We start from the raw sequence: 17,814 nt of genomic DNA, 5'->3' as shown, positions 1-17,814 counted from the left end.
TTTTCAAATTTGCTCGCACTTTGTGTGGTTATCTTGACTGCTTTTTACCACTAGACTGTTTAGCAATTCACCTAATCTCTCGATAGACGATAGATGTCTTATCGATTGAGTGATGTGACCGTTCTACTATTCTATAAATGGCTGCCGCATGAAAAAGTAAACCTCTCGTTTTGCGAACCGGAAAAATTGTGAATTGCGGCCAAAGAAAGGCAGAAAAAGTGCCAAATAGGCAGTACAGTTGCAAATTAACTGCCAGGTAAGATATTCAAACCAAGATTAGCTGGGGGAAAAGCGAAATTTACGCTTTTTCACAGCGTGGTGAAAATTGCAAAAGACCGCGACGTCGGCGGCGGCATTTCGATTTCTCCCCCTGAAACAAAACGTGTCTGTGTGTCGTAAAGTGTATGTTTTTCGTCGTTTATTGATTAGGATAAGTGCCGCGGAACGATGTCCATTCCGCCGTACATGATACCACAAAATGCGTGGGCAGCCCAGCTGATGGCCCAGCAGGCCTACGCGGCTGCCCATGCTCAGCAGGCTCAACTGCACGCCCAGCAGCAGATGGCCAACCAAATTCAGCAGATTCCGCCACCGGGGGCTCCGCTGCCGCCGGCCGGTGGCCATACCAACGGTATACCCATCCCGGTGGGAGGTCAGGGACCCGGATTGGGCCAGATTCCCACGCCCAAGCCGGACATACTCACCGAGGAGAAGCTGCAGGAGAAGGCGCTTAAATGGCAGCATCTGCAGTCCAAGCGATTCGCTGAGAAGCGCAAGTTTGGCTTCGTGGATACCCAGAAGGAGGATATGCCGCCGGAGCACATCAGGAAGATCATTCGCGATCACGGAGATATGACGTCGCGCAAGTATCGTCATGACAAGCGAGTATATCTCGGCGCCCTGAAGTACATGCCACATGCTGTGCTCAAGCTGCTAGAGAACATGCCAATGCCATGGGAGCAGATCCGGGATGTCCAGGTGCTGTACCACATCACTGGAGCCATTACCTTTGTCAATGAGATTCCCTGGGTTATTGAGCCCGTCTACATAGCACAATGGGGGTAAGTTGACTTTAACTTGTCCTCGTGGACACAACTGACGTTAAACACTTCCGCAGTACAATGTGGATCATGATGCGGCGTGAGAAACGCGATCGTCGCCACTTTAAGCGCATGAGATTCCCGCCATTTGACGATGAAGAGCCGCCTCTAGACTATGCCGACAACGTGCTGGACGTGGAGCCCTTGGAGGCCATTCAAATTGAGCTGGACAATGACGAAGACAATGCTGTATACAAATGGTTTTATGACCATCGTCCTCTAGTGGATACACAGTGAGTTTTGATTTGTCATTTATATCTGATCTTGTTTTGATTCATTTATTACCATCTAAGGTTTGTGAACGGCACTACCTACCGAAAGTGGAATCTTTCCCTGCCTCAGCTAGCCACGCTGTATCGATTGGCCAATCAATTGCTCACCGATCTAGTCGACAATAACTTCTTTTATTTGTTTGACCCAAAAAGTTTCTTCACCGCCAAGGCTCTTAATATGGCCATTCCAGGAGGACCTAAGTTTGAACCCCTCATTAAGGACCACAATGTTGGGTAAGACAATGCATACCCTAAATACTTGTTAAAATGTAATTCCTGCTTTTATTTAATTTTAGGGACGAGGATTGGAACGAGTTCAATGACATTAACAAAGTCATTATCCGGCAGCCAATTCGCACGGAATACCGCATTGCCTTTCCTTACTTGTACAACAATATGCCACACTTTGTGCATTTGAGCTGGTAAGAGTCCACATTCTTCAAAAATTACCATTCTAAAATCTTATTTACGTGGTTAGAAACGTTTCCAAGTGATCAGCCTCTCTGGAAATGCTTCATGCCGCGTTAGAAAAACGACGAGCTCCCAGGTTACTGCCAAATTTGCGATAAAACGGGAGCTGCAATGAATATGTTCGTGGCGATTGTTAAGAATTAATCGTGACTGCTGATAGTTGCATACATATAAACTCATTTGTAGCTTAGAGGATCCACATGACCACATGATGTACTTTGTCTATTTCAGGTATCACACTCCCAACGTGGTCTACATCAAGACCGAAGATCCCGATCTGCCTGCATTTTACTTTGATCCGCTCATCAATCCCATATCCCATCGCAATGCAAACTCGAAGATTCAGGAGCCCCTACCTGATGACGACGAGGACTTTACTCTTCCGGACGACGTGCAGCCGTTCCTGCAGGACACTCCCCTGTACACTGACAACACTGCAAACGGAATCGCCTTGCTGTGGGCACCCCGCCCCTTTAACATGCGCTCTGGTCGCTCCCGTCGTGCCATCGATGTGCCGCTGGTCAAGTGCTGGTACAAGGAGCATTGTCCACCTGGCCATCCGGTTAAGGTGCGCGTTAGCTACCAGAAACTGCTCAAATACTATGTGCTCAATGCCCTAAAACACCGCAAACCAAAGCCACAAAAGAAACGGTGAGTTTTATTTAAATCAAACTATAGAAACGTTTTGAATTGTATCCTTACTTTGCAGCTACCTCTTCCGTTCGTTTAAGGCCACAAAATTCTTCCAGACCACAACTCTGGATTGGGTTGAGGCTGGACTGCAAGTTTGTCGTCAGGGATATAACATGTTGAATCTATTGATTCACCGAAAAAATCTTAACTACTTGCATTTAGATTACAATTTCAACTTGAAGCCCGTTAAAACTCTGACCACCAAGGAGCGTAAGAAGTCGCGATTCGGAAATGGTAAGCAGTTAAATTTCTAAAAATTTCCCTTTTATCAATTCCTTTCATTCCTATTAGCTTTCCATTTGTGCCGTGAGATCCTGCGTCTGACCAAGCTAATCATTGACTCTCATGTTCAGTATCGGCTAAACAATGTGGACGCCTTTCAGTTGGCTGACGGACTGCAGTACATATTCGCCCATGTTGGCCAGCTGACTGGCATGTATCGCTATAAATACAAGCTGATGAGGCAGATTCGAATGTGTAAGGATCTGAAACATTTGATATACTATCGCTTCAACACGGGGCCCGTGGGCAAGGGACCCGGATGTGGCTTTTGGGCACCTGGATGGCGAGTCTGGCTGTTCTTTATGCGCGGCATCACTCCGCTACTGGAACGCTGGCTGGGCAATCTATTGTCGCGTCAGTTCGAGGGTCGTCACTCCAAGGGTGTGGCCAAGACGGTGACTAAGCAGCGTGTTGAGTCCCACTTTGATCTGGAGTTGCGTGCCTCCGTGATGCACGATATTGTGGACATGATGCCCGAGGGCATCAAGCAGAACAAAGCTCGTACCATTTTGCAGCATTTATCGGAGGCATGGCGTTGCTGGAAAGCGAACATTCCGTGGAAGGTGCCTGGTCTACCCATTCCCATTGAGAATATGATCCTGCGTTACGTGAAAATGAAAGCCGACTGGTGGACAAACACGGCTCACTATAATCGGGAACGTATACGACGTGGAGCAACCGTCGATAAGACGGTGTGCAAGAAGAATCTGGGGCGACTAACGCGACTCTATCTGAAGGCGGAGCAGGAGAGGCAGCACAACTACTTAAAGGACGGTCCGTACATATCACCGGAGGAGGCTGTGGCTATTTACACAACCACGGTCCATTGGCTGGAATCACGTCGCTTTGCGCCCATTCCCTTCCCACCACTTTCATACAAACACGATACCAAGCTGCTAATATTGGCCCTTGAGAGGCTAAAAGAGGCGTATAGCGTTAAGTCCAGGCTGAATCAAAGTCAGCGTGAGGAGCTGGGCCTCATCGAACAGGCCTACGATAATCCTCACGAGGCGTTGTCCCGCATCAAGCGTCATCTGCTCACGCAGCGAGCCTTCAAGGAGGTTAGTTATCACTATTTCTATCTGTATTTGAAATAACTTTAAGACTTGTATTACTATCTTAGGTGGGCATTGAGTTCATGGACTTGTACAGCCATCTGATTCCAGTCTACGAAGTGGAACCCCTGGAAAAGATTACAGACGCATATTTGGATCAGTATCTGTGGTATGAGGCTGACAAGCGTCGATTGTTCCCGCCATGGATCAAGCCCAGCGACACGGAGCCGCCACCATTGTTGGCCTACAAGTGGTGTCAAGGTATAAAGTTGGAACTGGTTTCAAAAGAACATAGTTGACGGCGGTACCGGGCATTTTGGGTGTGTGATTTGTAGCAAAGTGATATGTATTTGATCATCCCCTTGTTGCAAACCTCACGCCAAAGATGATCTGCGAAATACACAGTGGTATGGAAAAAAAAGGAATATAGAACCCCTTTGATACTATCTCTGGCTTAGCTTATTCGTATTTTTCTCCTCAACAGGCATTAACAATCTGCAGGATGTTTGGGATGTGGGTGAGGGCGAGTGCAATGTGCTGCTGGAGTCTAGATTTGAAAAGCTGTACGAGAAAATTGACTTGACGCTGCTTAATCGTTTGCTCCGCCTGATTGTCGATCATAATATCGCCGATTACATGACGGCCAAGAACAACGTTGTGATCAACTACAAGGACATGAACCACACGAACAGCTACGGCATCATTCGCGGTCTGCAGTTCTCATCGTTCATCACACAGTACTATGGACTGGTGCTAGATCTCTTGGTTTTGGGTCTTCATCGATCCAGCGAGATGGCTGGCCCACCCCAAATGCCGAACGATTTCCTCACGTTCCAGGACACAGTCACAGAAACGGCACATCCTATTCGATTGTACTGCCGCTATGTCGATCGTATTCACTTGTTCTTCAGATTCTCAGCGGAGGAGGCTCGCGATCTGATCCAGCGCTATCTTACCGAGCATCCGGATCCGAACAACGAAAACATTGTGGGCTACAATAACAAGAAGTGCTGGCCACGCGACGCTCGTATGCGTTTAATGAAGCACGATGTTAACTTGTAAGTCTCCATTTACTCAACAACCACTTTGAAAGCGCGTAACGATGAATTTCTTTTGTTTTACAGGGGTCGCGCAGTCTTCTGGGACATTAAGAACCGACTACCTCGCTCTGTGACCACCATTGGTTGGGAGAGCACTTTCGTTTCGGTGTATTCGAAGGACAACCCCAATCTGTTGTTCAACATGAGTGGATTTGAGTGTCGCATTTTGCCAAAGGTTCCTTTAGCCACAAATTCAATTTAAGATCAGTTTATAATTCATCGTTTTATCCCCACAGTGTCGCACTCAGAATGAAGAGTTCACCCATCGTGATGGTGTTTGGAATTTACAGAACGAAATCACCAAGGAACGTACTGCCCAGTGCTTCCTGCGTGTGGACGATGAGTCATTGGGTCGTTTCCATAATCGTGTTCGACAGATCCTGATGGCCTCTGGGTCCACTACGTTCACAAAGGTAGTTTATAAGCAAGGAATATATTGTTAAGATTTATAAGTAAAACCCATAACCCCATAACAACCCTTTCTATTTTAGATTGTGAACAAATGGAACACAGCGCTCATAGGCTTGATGACCTACTTCCGTGAGGCTGTGGTCAATACCCAGGAATTGTTGGACCTGTTGGTCAAGTGCGAGAACAAAATTCAGACTCGTATCAAGATTGGCCTCAACTCTAAGATGCCTTCCCGTTTCCCGCCTGTTGTGTTCTACACTCCCAAAGAACTGGGCGGTCTGGGAATGTTGAGCATGGGTCACGTCTTGATTCCGCAATCCGATCTGCGTTGGTCCAAGCAAACTGATGTGGGCATAACCCATTTCCGCTCCGGTTGGTATTAAGCAAATCCGAATACTAGTACATATGCTAAGTAGGAATTCATACTTCTTACAGGTATGTCCCACGATGAGGACCAGCTTATTCCCAATCTGTATCGCTACATTCAGCCGTGGGAGAGTGAGTTTATAGACTCGCAGCGCGTGTGGGCGGAGTACGCATTGAAGCGTCAGGAGGCGAATGCCCAGAACCGTAGGCTCACACTGGAGGATTTAGAGGACAGCTGGGATCGCGGTATTCCACGTATCAACACACTATTCCAAAAGGATCGTCACACACTGGCCTACGACAAGGGCTGGCGCATTCGTACCGAATTCAAACAATACCAGGTGCTAAAGCAGAATCCCTTCTGGTGGACGCATCAGCGTCACGATGGCAAGCTGTGGAACCTGAACAATTATCGCACGGATATGATCCAGGCGTTGGGTGGAGTGGAGGGCATACTGGAGCACACGCTGTTCAAGGGCACCTACTTCCCCACGTGGGAGGGTCTTTTCTGGGAGAAGGCCTCCGGTTTCGAAGAGTCAATGAAGTACAAGAAGTTGACCAATGCTCAGCGATCGGGTCTCAACCAGATTCCGAATCGTCGATTCACACTTTGGTGGTCACCGACTATCAATCGAGCGAATGTGTACGTCGGTTTCCAGGTGCAACTGGATCTGACTGGCATATTCATGCACGGCAAGATTCCGACACTAAAGATTTCGCTGATTCAAATATTCCGAGCCCATTTGTGGCAGAAGATCCACGAATCGATTGTCATGGATTTGTGTCAGGTATTCGATCAGGAACTGGACGCCTTGGAAATCGAGACGGTGCAGAAGGAAACCATCCATCCACGTAAGTCCTACAAGATGAACTCATCGTGTGCCGACATCCTGCTCTTCCCCGCCTACAAATGGAATGTGTCGCGACCTTCACTGCTGGCCGACACCAAGGACACCATGGATAACACCACCACCCAAAAGTACTGGCTGGATATCCAGTTGCGTTGGGGCGATTATGACTCGCACGATGTGGAGCGCTATGCCAGGGCCAAGTTCCTCGATTACACCACTGACAACATGTCCATCTATCCCTCACCGACGGGCGTGTTGATTGCCATCGATTTGGCATACAATCTGCATTCGGCCTACGGCAATTGGTTCCCCGGCTGTAAGACACTCATTCAGCAGGCCATGGCCAAAATCATGAAGGCAAACCCCGCCCTCTATGTGCTGCGTGAGCGCATCCGCAAGGCGTTGCAGCTGTACTCTTCGGAGCCCACAGAGCCATACCTAAGTTCGCAGAATTACGGAGAACTGTTCTCGAATCAGATTATCTGGTTTGTGGATGACACCAACGTGTATCGCGTCACCATACACAAGACATTTGAGGGAAATCTGACAACGAAGCCCATTAATGGAGCAATTTTCATCTTTAATCCGCGAACGGGTCAGCTCTTCCTTAAGATCATTCACACCTCTGTGTGGGCTGGCCAGAAGCGTTTGGGCCAACTGGCCAAGTGGAAGACTGCTGAGGAAGTGGCCGCTTTGATTCGATCATTGCCGGTTGAGGAGCAGCCCAAACAAATTATTGTGACGCGCAAGGGCATGTTGGACCCGCTGGAGGTGCACTTGCTCGACTTCCCTAACATTGTGATCAAGGGCTCCGAGCTTCAGCTACCGTTCCAGGCTTGTCTCAAAGTCGAGAAGTTTGGTGACCTCATTCTGAAGGCTACCGAGCCACAGATGGTGCTCTTCAACTTGTACGACGATTGGCTGAAGACCATATCTTCATATACGGCTTTCAGTCGACTTATCCTCATTCTGCGCGCTCTTCACGTCAATACGGAGAGGACAAAGATCATCCTGAAGCCGGACAAGACCACCATAACGGAGGCGCATCACATTTGGCCCACTCTGACCGACGAGGAATGGATTAAGGTGGAAGTGCAGTTGAAGGACCTCATTCTCGCCGATTACGGCAAGAAGAACAACGTAAATGTGGCTTCGCTGACTCAGTCCGAGATCCGTGACATCATTCTGGGCATGGAGATCAGTGCGCCCTCAGCGCAGCGCCAGCAGATTGCTGAGATCGAAAAGCAGACCAAGGAGCAAAACCAACTGACGGCCACCACTACGCGTACCACAAACAAGCATGGTGACGAAATTATTACCTCCACTACATCCAATTACGAAACGCAGACGTTCAGCTCGAAGACAGAGTGGCGAGTAAGAGCTATCTCCGCCACTAATCTGCACCTGCGAACGAACCACATCTACGTGAGTTCGGACGACATAAAGGAGACCGGCTACACCTACATCCTGCCCAAGAACATACTCAAGAAGTTTGTCACGATCTCGGATCTGCGGGCCCAGATAGCTGGCTACTTGTATGGTGTAAGTCCACCGGACAATCCGCAGGTAAAGGAGATTCGCTGCATCGTAATGCCGCCGCAATGGGGCACTCACCAGACGATCAACTTGCCCAACACCCTGCCCACACATCAGTATCTCAAGGACATGGAGCCGCTAGGCTGGATCCACACGCAGCCCAACGAGCTGCCCCAATTGTCACCGCAGGACATTACGACGCACGCGAAGATCATGCAGGAGAACTCCAACTGGGATGGCGAGAAGACGATCGTGATCACGTGCTCCTTTACGCCCGGCTCCTGCTCACTTACGGCCTACAAGCTGACGCCTTCGGGCTTCGAGTGGGGCTCCAAGAACACGGACAAAGGTAACAATCCCAAGGGATACCTGCCTTCGCACTACGAACGCGTTCAGATGCTGTTGTCGAACAAGTTCCTTGGGTTCTTCATGGTGCCGGCGCAAAGCAGCTGGAACTACAACTTCATGGGCGTGCGCCACGATCCCAACATGAAGTACGAACTGCAGCTGGCCAACCCGAAGGAGTTCTATCACGAGTTGCATCGCACCTCGCATTTCCTGCTCTTCTCGAATCTCGAGGACGGCGGCGATGGCGCCGGTGCGGATCGGGAGGATGTGTACGCGTAAGCGGTGCGCATATGGAGTCTTAGGGTTCTCGTTTTAGTGCATACAAACAAATTTATAAGCCTGTTTTCAATATGCTAGCATGTAGGTACATTTTGTAATAAAAAAAAACCATTCTTTTCCCAACAAGTCACATGGTTGCCAGGGGATTTATTTCCGCCGCCTCCGCGCGGCTTAATATTCATAACATTCGTTAACTACGGTGAGTGTTCTGTGTGTATGACTAAAATTAATGCTAAATTTTTGTTTGGTTCGGTTTTGGTTCCAGTTCCGGTTTCTAGGTACGTTAGTGTCACTGCTGACCCGCATTCAGGAGCACTTCCACAGCACGATGGCCAGGTTGCCGGCGAAGAACAGATAAAGAATGTTCTCCGTCTCGTAGGAGACCTCAAAGCCGAACCCTTCGCCCACGACCACATGCCAGTAGATGCCGAACTTCTTGTCCATGTTCTCCTTGATGATTTTGGCAGCGTGCTTGGAGGTAGATTTAAAGTATTAAATAGAAATATATATATGTAATAAGAAAAGGAGTTTAGTTTCAAAGCCAATTATTGCACTTTTAACACAACCAACTTGATAATCTTTTGAGAACTTCTCAATGAGAAAGTAATGGATTAGCCCGTTCAAAGTGAAAGGATTTATCTTAATTACCTCGTAGTTCGATGAGTATTTCTCGCAGGCGGTAATGGACAGTTCAATGGCCTCTATCCGCATCTCCTCGTTCATATCGGTGTGCTTAAATCGGGAGTGGATTCCATCAGCAAATAGTCTGGAATGTAGTTAACTCTATACTTAACCAACCTTAACCAGAGGATAAACGTGCACGATTTTCTTCTCGCCCTCCTTGCCGGCCTCCTCGTCTGCCATGTCTGCGATTCACCAACGAATGTTGGAAGGACTATCACCCAGGCGAGCGAGCACTATCACGGAGCCACGCTAATGTAATAAAAATCGAGTTAAATTCCTATTTACATGTGACACACAAGTCAAGGTAAAGGCAGCACTAGTGTAGCTAGGTGAATGGCAGGAGAAATGTTTATGAATCCTTCGTTTTTGCGCTATTGTCACGGCAGTTTGGCTGCTATGGCAATTTGGTTTCGGGCACACGGTTTCGCTTTCGATTGGCCTGCCAGCCTGTCAGGAGCGAGGTTGACTTACAACTAACGATGGCTCCGGATCCGCCGGCTCCGTGCTGACGCCAACTCCATTAACTGGCAACCACAGCCGGGGCAGGAACTTGTGTGAGCTTAGGGAGTTAATGGCTACACTACTCGGTGTGCGCTGCGTTTGCGCCAAGTCTGCATGTCCTGCTCCCTCCCTGCATCCTGCATCCCCTGATTCAGTTGCAAACAAAAGCAATTTCCGTGCGGGTGCCACAGCGAGACAGACGACGCGGCGTCATAGTCCTCATCTTGGCGGCAAGGCAACCCCAATTTTCGCAGCGATTTGTGCAATGAAAGTGGTCAGCTGGGGGAGGAATGGTCACCCATGTTCTGGGAAACCCACCCCCGCACCACCGATGATGCACTCAAAATGTCAACAGCTTGTCAGTTAATACAACTTGGGGGTAACGGTTTATTGTAAAGTCTTAAATGGAATTAATGACCCAAAAATAAATGCTGAAGTTAGATGATTTGCAAATGTTATTCATAGCACAAAAGTATTAATAAAACGAGATTCTAACAAGATTATTACAATATTAGCTTGCAGTTCTTACACTTGGCACATTTAAATATGGATTTTAATCGAAATACAACCGTTTAATTTAAGCTTAGTTGATGTCAGTTAATCTATATCCTAGATATAATGACTACAGTTTATATATCGATCTTCGGTTTGTCTGGAATTCATTATTGTTAATAAAATTATTTGGAAATTTATAATGCACACAGAGTACATAGGAATCTATTCCTTGGTCAAAATATAGTGTGTTAGAAATTTGGTTAAAAATAAACTAGTCTTAAGTATCGTATCTTATGATTCGGGGCCTTGATCCCAGCGTTCCTCCTCTTGTTCCTGGTCGACCAAAGCATCATCCTGGGAGGAACGATCAGAAAACTTGTAAGGATCAGACCATTCCGATTCCTGATCGGAACTAACTATTAAAACACACTCGTTCTCTACTGTTAGGTTATTTTCCAGTAGAAGTTCCTCGATACGTTCTTTGGTGGCACCCACGTGTTCTAGGCGATCCAATAAGAAAGCAATAGGCATATTACAAGTGTCCTGATAAGTACCCTCCTCAATCTCGGAGGATTCGAATTGTCTTTTGAAACGCTGAAGCTCTATTTGCACTTCGGTCCAGAGCTTTTCCTTCTCGGTGCGCGTATCCACATAAAAAGGATATTCCACGGTATGAATTAGCTTGTAGGGAATTGATTCCTTATCGATATTGGGTTTGCTAACCAACGGGTTAACCAACTGCATCTCCAGCATATCCTTGCGAACGAATATGGCTATCTGTGAAACGGGGCCCACCGACTCGTATTCCTTAGGCGGATTACCCACTCCCGTTAGGGAAAACATATAATTCGGGTACTTCTCCACAATGCCCAAACACCAGTTCTTGAACTCATCGCGTGACCACTCGAACTTGTGATCCTCGTGGCGAAAACCATTTGGCAACAGCGGATTGAACCGCGTAAATATAACGTTGAAGTCCGAGTTTGGTGTGCTGAAGACTACCAATTTCGGCTGCATGAAACCAAAAATGTTGACTGGAATTTTGGCCAATACATCGTCGTAAACGTGCTCGATTCTGCAATGAAAAACATTAAATAGTTTTTGTGTTCAAATGTGAAAAGTAATAATTTAAAATGGATGGGGTTTAAACAATAAGAAACTTACAGTTCAATTGCGATTACAGCGTCAGTGTCCCTCAATTCTTCCGAAGAATCAGCCACATTCCCCTGCAGAATTTGAACTTTTAGAGGACTCGCGCGACTCCGTATATAATCGGAAACCAGTGGATTAACGCTGGTTAAGTTTCTCATGAGCAAGGACTTGTCGATGTCCACCTGCGAGTAAATTGAGTATTTAAAAATAACCGTAATTTCAAGGAAACATATGGGAATGGAACGAGCAAAATGTAAGATTTGAATTCAACACAGTACTGAATATTAAATTGATAACTTATGACGGTGTAAAAAAGGGGTTTAAACTATTTAAATTGTGAAATGTTGTATTACTTCAAATTAAAATAAGTTAACTTCGCCTTTGATATTAAATAAAATACAATTAAGTTGATAATACATCTTTCTCACAATTAAATAATACAGTCACTCTAAAAAACAGCATTTACATCTCTCCCTACGGTCACACCACAAAACTGCGTGACTGTGTGTGTGTGTGTCCGTAGCAGTGCACAGGAAGAATGTGTAATTGTTACGAAAAGCCAAATGGAAGCGAAATTGTACTGCAATGCATGTTGTGAGTGTGCAATAATACACCATTGCACCAAGTGAAAAGTGTAAGCATTGCGAATCAAGCGCCCAACCAAACGAAAACAGTGAAAAACATCCGAACACTTGGAACGGGTCAAAAGAAAACGTAGAAAAACAAGAAGAAGAGAACGAGTAATACGTGAGAAAAATACATACTGAAAAATCAATTCGACTTTTCAGCCCATTAGCAGATGATTTGCGGACGAAAAGCGTTGAATTCAAAGGGAGAACGTTGAGCAACCGAAAAAATGTGTCAGCATTTAAGTCTTTGTTTAATAATGCCGGCCAGATAATCGATTTTTTTCGGGACCTCGGCATGTTTGTATGTCGAGTTGTTTGTGTTTCCAGACATGGTGGTGCGTTCGCGTTTGTTTGTGTTTGTATTCGTGCCCCCGGACGCGCACCAGGCTAGTTCGCTTTGCAACACTGCAACATAACGGAAGAACGAAAATATGCTCATGAATTTTAGTAAAAACAAGAAATGACTTATTATGACAAGAACAACTTATTTCAATAGAGCAATTTGCAATAAAAAAAGTACTCGGTCGTACTCCGTGTAATCGTGAGCTAAACTCATACACTTAAAATAACTAACGCGCGCGCGTTGTCCAACACTGCACGGCAAACAATTGAAAATAAATGTGATAAAAGCAGACTTGAGGCGAACGAAAAAAAAAAAACAAAACAACGAAATTCCCTCGCATATTTATCAGTTTTAGTTTGAATAGATGCCACAATACTGGACTCATAACCTAAAAATAGATATCTAACAACCATTAATCTTCTTCTTTCATCAGCAGTTGAATGAGAATCACAATCGAAAGCGGAATCACACAAAAACAAATCAATCTTTGCATACAATAACAACAAACAAAATATTTTAAGCGTGAGTATTAAATCCCAGAAACTTACGAAAAGTGCCACCGAAAATCGCCCAAGGATCCTCGCCAGCTGCCGCGATGGGCAAGCGCCTCCAATTGGAGCGCCCGACCACGGATCGCAGTGCACGCAAGCGAAAGCGTTCTGCGGTCAAGGCCGCCGAGAAGCGCCAGCGCTTGAGTGGTGGTTCCAGCAGCGCCAATGGCTTCGAGTTCCATGAGAACGACGATGAGGAGTCCTGCTCCTCGGCAGGATCTGCTGCCGGCACTGAGGCTGATCCCCCCACACTACTGCACACCCCGCAGGCACGCAGTCTGCTCTTGACGGGAGCCAGCATTGCCAGCGATCACAACAACTCCAGTGTGATGGAGTCACCACGCCCGGTCTACACGCTCCGACCCTCGGTGGTCAACGGAACCATTCTGAGAGATGTGCTCTCCAAGGCCTGGCGCTTGGGCCGACCCATAGGTAAGTGCACTAAAAGGAGCAATTGTGTTTTTAAATCGAATAAACCAACCATTTGTTTCAGGAAAGGGCAACTTTGGCGAGATCTTCCTAGCCTCGGACGACACTGTTTGCCCTGCCAGCTCGGAGACAGCCAAGTACGTGGTCAAAATTGAGCCGCATTCAAATGGGCCTCTGTTTGTTGAGATTCACTGTCTGATCAATACATCCCGGAACAATGGTATGCTTTGGAAAAACTCGGCATTGTCACATTTGTATCCTTACACGAGTTTTTTTTTTTAGATTTATCAGATGCCGCAGAAGATGCTGCAAGCCTGCCAGCCCCACAGACGCATGTCCTCAGCAGGGGACCGCCCTCCGGAATTCCCAGCTTTATTGCGTCGGGCACCCACTATTTTGGAGACGTTCGCTACCGCTTTCTAGTGTTGCCGCGCTTCGATCGCGATCTGCACTCGCTGATCAAGAACTCAAGGGTGCAGCAGAAGTCACTCCTAGTGCTTGCCGTACACATCATCAATGTCCTAGAGAATCTGCACGACAAGGGTTACTGTCATAATGACATCAAGGCACAGAATCTAATGGTGTCCAAGTGCAAGTACCTTAGAAGGCAGGTAGTGCCCAAGGGTAATGGCTACGAGGATCACTACGAGGAGAAGCAGCAGACCACGGACAGTGGCAACAGCTCAGAGCAGGAGACCAACGACGATGACTACTTCCTGAAGAGCGAAAAGTTCGCGCTAAAAAAGATTGTCGATATTAAGCAGGATGAAGACGAAGACGACGAGGACTTCGATGATGGCGCCACGTCAAACAGCAACAATAGCAACAGCCTAGACGTCTTCCACACTCCAGTGAACAAAAAGCGATCCGCACGCAATGCAATCCAGTTCAGCGGCTCCAATCCAGTGCGCGCCTGCCGTCGTGAAAAGCGCAACTCCATGTATGAGGAGATGGTTAAGTCGCACTATTTGCGACCCACCAAGCGGATTAGTTATCGCGAGGAGTTTAACGAAGACGGTTACCCCAAGGAAACAGCGGAAAATAGTGATGAATCGCCTGAATCGTCTGATAACGAGTCGGATGAATTTATTCCCCCCTCGTCACGTCGCTCCGTTATTAAAAGAGGCAGAAGCGCTCAGATAGCCACACCGAAAAAAACGCCGGTTTCGACGCGGGCTAGCCGCCAGGAGAAGGTAAAGAAGGAACCGAACGGTGATCAAAAACTACGCAGCAGGGGCAGCAAGCACTTGGACAACAACCCGACGGAGTACAAGTTCCTGCCCACTGAGGAGGAACATGTGTTTCTTATCGACTTCGGCCTGGCGTCTAAGTTCCAGGATCGCGGAGTTCACCGTCCTTTTATAATGGATCAGCGAAGGGCGCACGACGGCACGCTAGAGTTTACGTCACGTGACGCCCACCTGGGTGCCCATTCGCGACGAAGTGATCTGGAGTGCCTAGGCTACAACCTGTTGTACTGGTCCGAGGGTTATTTGCCGTGGAAGGACGTGGCGCAGCAGCAGCAGCAGGAGAAAGTGCATCGCGCTAAGGAGCTGTTTATGACGGATGTGCCGGAGATGCTGCGACAGTTCTATGGCAAGCAAGTTCCTAAATATCTGGGAGAGTTCCTGCTACAGATCGGTCAGCTGGCATACCAAGAGCGACCCAACTACGAGCGCTACCGCAAAATCTTTAAGCGCGAGTACCAGCGCCTGGGTTACGATCCCTGTCAAATGCGTTTGAGCAGCGAGGAGATCCTCCGCACCTGTGTCTCCACCAAGGACGTGGTGGATGGCAGCAAGTGTGACATCTTCGAGCTGAACAACAAGGCAGCCGTGAATGTGATGCGAAACTCAACGCTAAGCACTCCGTTCCAGGAGCACTCACTTACGAACCGCGTGTCGCCCAAGAATCTGCGTTCCAAGTCGAATAAGAAAACGACGAAAAAGAAGTTTTCGTGGGCGGAGGTGCTATCGCAGGATCCTGATCAAATAGCCCGCGAAAGGGCAGTGAAGGAGTTTGAGCGGGAGGAGACCATCTGCCCGCTGGAATCCCGTCTTCCAAGGCGCTATGAAGGTAAACCCACTTACGCGATACTAGACATGGAGCAGAGGCGTCGCGAAAAGGGTTTGGTTGTCCAGGAGCATATTGAGGAGGAAGAGGAGGACGCAGACGAAGACGATGAAGAGGAGAACCAGGAGGCAATGGACATTGATCAAGAGGAGGATGGAGAGGCGGCAGATAGCGCCGAAGGCGAGGTAACATTCATAAAATAATATGCATATGCATTTATCTAACCAGCTAAAAAAAGATGAGCAACGTGTATTTCGGTTGGACGATTTTTTTGGCGAAGTTTCAATAGAGCTATTATAATAAAGTTTATTTATTTAACACAGGATGAATCGGATAGATCAATGGAGGGCAGTGACTGCTCCGATCATTCCCAGAAACGTGCGCGTGGTCGTCCCAAGGGCACATCTCGGAAGCAAACCACCAGCAGGCAGGCCCAGCCCCACCAAAACCAGCCGCCGGTGAAGGTCCATCGCGGAGTGGGTCGTCCGGGCAAGAACTCGGGCGTCGTCAAACTGGCCGCCGGAGCCGTTAGCAAGAACCGCACTACGCCGCTATCGGCAGTGGCCAGTAACAAACGTGGCTGCGCCACACGCAAGGAGAATTCCACTCTGGCATCGGCCACCGGCGAGGGAGAGCGAAAGCTGAAGTCAGGCCGTACGCGCAGAGCTCTTTATAAGACTGAACCCAAACACGGCGAGCACGATGCGGAGAATAACTCGAGTCTGCTCGTTGTGCAGAACCTGTACGGCGAATACGATGACGAGAACAACTACGGCAAGGGGCGGAGTGTCCACTCGTCCAGACACTGTCGCAAATAATTGCCAGATGACACTTAGAAATAGGGACTAATAGACGGATCATTAGGAAGTCGGACGATAAATGGAAACAGAACAGAACAGAACGGAACGGAAAAGAATAAATCTAAATTCGCTTTCAAGTATTTTTAGTGGTAATTAAGGAACGAACAGGACAGATCCTACTTATAATCATACTTCGGACCTGTCGGCAGGCGAGGCATGGACACGAACTAGTGAGACCGACAACATGTTGTGTAATTTTGGTTTTTAAACATTTTATCGATAAGTTGACATTAGGTTTTTTGATTGGCACTCTCAGCTCCATAGGGAAGATGTTGTTGAATTATCCATTATACCATGTACGAGTAGTCCCCAGATGTAAGAGATGTTTATATGTTTAGCAGGTGCACAGGAGCAGTGCGCCATTGGCCTTGATAGGAAATCCATGATTTTTTATATATTACATTTATTTTCGAGTTTTGTGTTAGTTTCGTTAGGCTATCAACAACCATATTATAGACCACATGTACGACTCGTTTCACCCACATTTCATGCAGCCAGGTACATACTCTCCTCAAAAAGTATTTAATATAACTAGATAATGGTTATTTCATAAAAACAATACAAATCTAAGCTAGGATATGCGTGTATAAACAGCAGCGGAAATAAATAAACTAGAAATGTATTTCCTTAACAATCAACTTGTGCCTGTTTCATTACCAGTCGAAGTCAAGCTCTTACCAGTCCAATATGTTCTATGGTCTCAATGCGACGCATTAGCTGGAAGAAGCGCATCTCGGCACAACCGAACTCCACGACCTTCTTAATCTGATCCTTCCAGCGGGCGTCCTCCAGAATTTGGATTGTGGCGCAATATCGCTGCTCGTACACCGGCGGATCGAATGTAATGCCGGTTTCAGTCATTTTGGTCAAGGACCCGCAAATAAACTTGTGCGAAAACATTGCCCGTATCGTTAGAGTGACCACTGGAATCCGTGACGAAAATCTTACTGTCACTGCACTTGGAAAACTACCCAGAACTTTGTTATCTGTATATCGATAGGTGCTGTTTTCAAAAAAAGGGGCGGTCATTTTTGTGTAACGAATTCATTTGTCCTTTTTTCTGTAGGAACTATCATATCATAAATACCTAACCATAACTATTTTCAAATGGTTTTAAAGCCTTTCTAGAATACGAATCCAATTCGATATTTTCGATAGTTCCTGTTTTGAAAATTGATGCATTGAAATCTTCAAATTAAATGCGGCAACTCAATTTAAGCAATATATGTAAATATCTTGCTATTTGAATTGGCGATCTTTTTTTCAAATGCTAGGTAGTAAATTCAAACCAGTGTAGCTTTTGTGGTAGGGGAATCACGCAATTTCCGGCATC

At 47.0% G+C, this 17,814-nt stretch overlaps 4 protein-coding genes and 2 non-coding genes across 10 annotated transcripts; 4 read left to right on the top strand and 2 right to left on the bottom strand.

The window, feature by feature from the left end:
- The first annotated feature begins 142 nt into the window (after positions 1 to 142).
- Prp8 (pre-mRNA processing factor 8) lies at positions 143 to 8,883 on the top strand. Its single transcript, NM_136891.4, has 14 exons — positions 143 to 256; positions 430 to 1,061; positions 1,118 to 1,333; positions 1,394 to 1,606; positions 1,669 to 1,794; positions 2,075 to 2,494; positions 2,553 to 2,770; positions 2,828 to 3,879; positions 3,942 to 4,134; positions 4,358 to 4,931; positions 4,998 to 5,148; positions 5,210 to 5,386; positions 5,465 to 5,756; positions 5,820 to 8,883. The coding sequence occupies exons 2-14, from the start codon at positions 448 to 450 to the stop codon at positions 8,762 to 8,764; spliced, it is 7,191 nt and encodes a 2,396-aa protein (NP_610735.1). The 5' UTR covers positions 143 to 256; positions 430 to 447; the 3' UTR covers positions 8,765 to 8,883.
- Positions 1,838 to 2,015, top strand: scaRNA:PsiU2-55 (small Cajal body-specific RNA : PsiU2-55). 2 transcript variants are annotated; one of them, NR_048091.2, is made up of 1 exon: positions 1,838 to 2,015. It is a non-coding gene; the product is annotated as a small cajal body-specific RNA : PsiU2-55 (small nucleolar RNA). The 2 variants fall into 2 exon arrangements; NR_133112.1 differs by having other exon boundaries at positions 1,853 to 2,015.
- On the top strand, positions 4,171 to 4,269 carry mir-988 (mir-988 stem loop). Its single transcript, NR_048089.1, has one exon. It is a non-coding gene; the product is annotated as a mir-988 precursor RNA (primary transcript).
- Positions 8,878 to 10,070, bottom strand: CG8407 (uncharacterized protein). Of its 2 annotated transcripts, NM_001169653.2 has the most exons (4): positions 9,920 to 10,070; positions 9,563 to 9,697; positions 9,413 to 9,496; positions 8,878 to 9,235 (listed from the first exon to the last, which is right to left on the bottom strand). In NM_001169653.2, the coding sequence occupies exons 2-4, from the start codon at positions 9,626 to 9,628 to the stop codon at positions 9,071 to 9,073; spliced, it is 315 nt and encodes a 104-aa protein (NP_001163124.1). In that variant the 5' UTR covers positions 9,629 to 9,697; positions 9,920 to 10,070; the 3' UTR covers positions 8,878 to 9,070. The 2 variants fall into 2 exon arrangements, with proteins under 2 accessions (NP_001163124.1, NP_610734.1); NM_136890.3 differs by lacking the exon at positions 9,920 to 10,070 and having other exon boundaries at positions 9,563 to 9,732.
- Positions 10,071 to 10,388: 318 nt separating this feature from the next.
- Positions 10,389 to 17,431, bottom strand: Hen1 (Hen1 methyltransferase). Its single transcript, NM_136888.3, has 3 exons — positions 17,160 to 17,431; positions 11,609 to 11,778; positions 10,389 to 11,519 (listed from the first exon to the last, which is right to left on the bottom strand). The coding sequence occupies exons 1-3, from the start codon at positions 17,379 to 17,381 to the stop codon at positions 10,736 to 10,738; spliced, it is 1,176 nt and encodes a 391-aa protein (NP_610732.1). The 5' UTR covers positions 17,382 to 17,431; the 3' UTR covers positions 10,389 to 10,735.
- Positions 12,084 to 17,117, top strand: bsd (back seat driver). 3 transcript variants are annotated; one of them, NM_136889.3, is made up of 5 exons: positions 12,084 to 12,230; positions 13,005 to 13,551; positions 13,613 to 13,768; positions 13,831 to 15,806; positions 15,945 to 17,117. In NM_136889.3, exons 2-5 carry the CDS (start codon positions 13,164 to 13,166, stop codon positions 16,437 to 16,439), a joined length of 3,015 nt encoding a protein of 1,004 aa, NP_610733.1. In that variant the 5' UTR covers positions 12,084 to 12,230; positions 13,005 to 13,163; the 3' UTR covers positions 16,440 to 17,117. The 3 variants fall into 3 exon arrangements, with proteins under 3 accessions (NP_610733.1, NP_995821.1, NP_001260913.1); NM_206099.2 differs by having other exon boundaries at positions 13,002 to 13,551; NM_001273984.1 differs by lacking the exon at positions 12,084 to 12,230 and adding an exon at positions 12,535 to 12,611 and having other exon boundaries at positions 13,002 to 13,551; positions 15,945 to 16,560.
- Positions 17,432 to 17,814: the final 383 nt, after the last annotated feature.

The sequence above is a fragment of the Drosophila melanogaster genome, chromosome 2R (assembly GCF_000001215.4).
Source record: "Drosophila melanogaster chromosome 2R".
NCBI classification, from domain to species: Eukaryota; Metazoa; Arthropoda; class Insecta; order Diptera; family Drosophilidae; genus Drosophila; species Drosophila melanogaster.
This window is presented reverse-complemented; position numbering and strand designations above follow the sequence as displayed.

What these genes read in the sequence shown, in the direction of transcription:
- Prp8 (NM_136891.4), top strand. Translation starts at nt 448, where the DNA reads ATGTCCATTCCGCCGTACATGATACCACAAAATGCGTGGGCAGCCCAG. An exon ending in GTCTACATAGCACAATGGGG is followed by an intron (nt 1,062 to 1,117) that starts GTAAGTTGACTT and finishes ACACTTCCGCAG; the next exon opens with TACAATGTGGATCATGATGC. An exon ending in CCAAAGCCACAAAAGAAACG is followed by an intron (nt 2,495 to 2,552) that starts GTGAGTTTTATT and finishes CTTACTTTGCAG; the next exon opens with CTACCTCTTCCGTTCGTTTA.
- CG8407 (NM_001169653.2), bottom strand. Translation starts at nt 9,628, where the DNA reads ATGGCAGACGAGGAGGCCGGCAAGGAGGGCGAGAAGAAAATCGTGCAC. An exon ending in ACGTTTATCCTCTGGTTAAG is followed by an intron (nt 9,497 to 9,562) that starts GTTGGTTAAGTA and finishes TCCCGATTTAAG; the next exon opens with CACACCGATATGAACGAGGA. An exon ending in AATACTCATCGAACTACGAG is followed by an intron (nt 9,236 to 9,412) that starts GTAATTAAGATA and finishes TCTACCTCCAAG; the next exon opens with CACGCTGCCAAAATCATCAA.
- bsd (NM_136889.3), top strand. Translation starts at nt 13,164, where the DNA reads ATGGGCAAGCGCCTCCAATTGGAGCGCCCGACCACGGATCGCAGTGCA. An exon ending in GCGCTTGGGCCGACCCATAG is followed by an intron (nt 13,552 to 13,612) that starts GTAAGTGCACTA and finishes CATTTGTTTCAG; the next exon opens with GAAAGGGCAACTTTGGCGAG. An exon ending in CAATACATCCCGGAACAATG is followed by an intron (nt 13,769 to 13,830) that starts GTATGCTTTGGA and finishes TTTTTTTTTTAG; the next exon opens with ATTTATCAGATGCCGCAGAA.
- Hen1 (NM_136888.3), bottom strand. Translation starts at nt 17,381, where the DNA reads ATGTTTTCGCACAAGTTTATTTGCGGGTCCTTGACCAAAATGACTGAA. An exon ending in CCATAGAACATATTGGACTG is followed by an intron (nt 11,779 to 17,159) that starts GTAAGAGCTTGA and finishes ATTTACTCGCAG; the next exon opens with GTGGACATCGACAAGTCCTT. An exon ending in GCTGTAATCGCAATTGAACT is followed by an intron (nt 11,520 to 11,608) that starts GTAAGTTTCTTA and finishes TTTTCATTGCAG; the next exon opens with AATCGAGCACGTTTACGACG.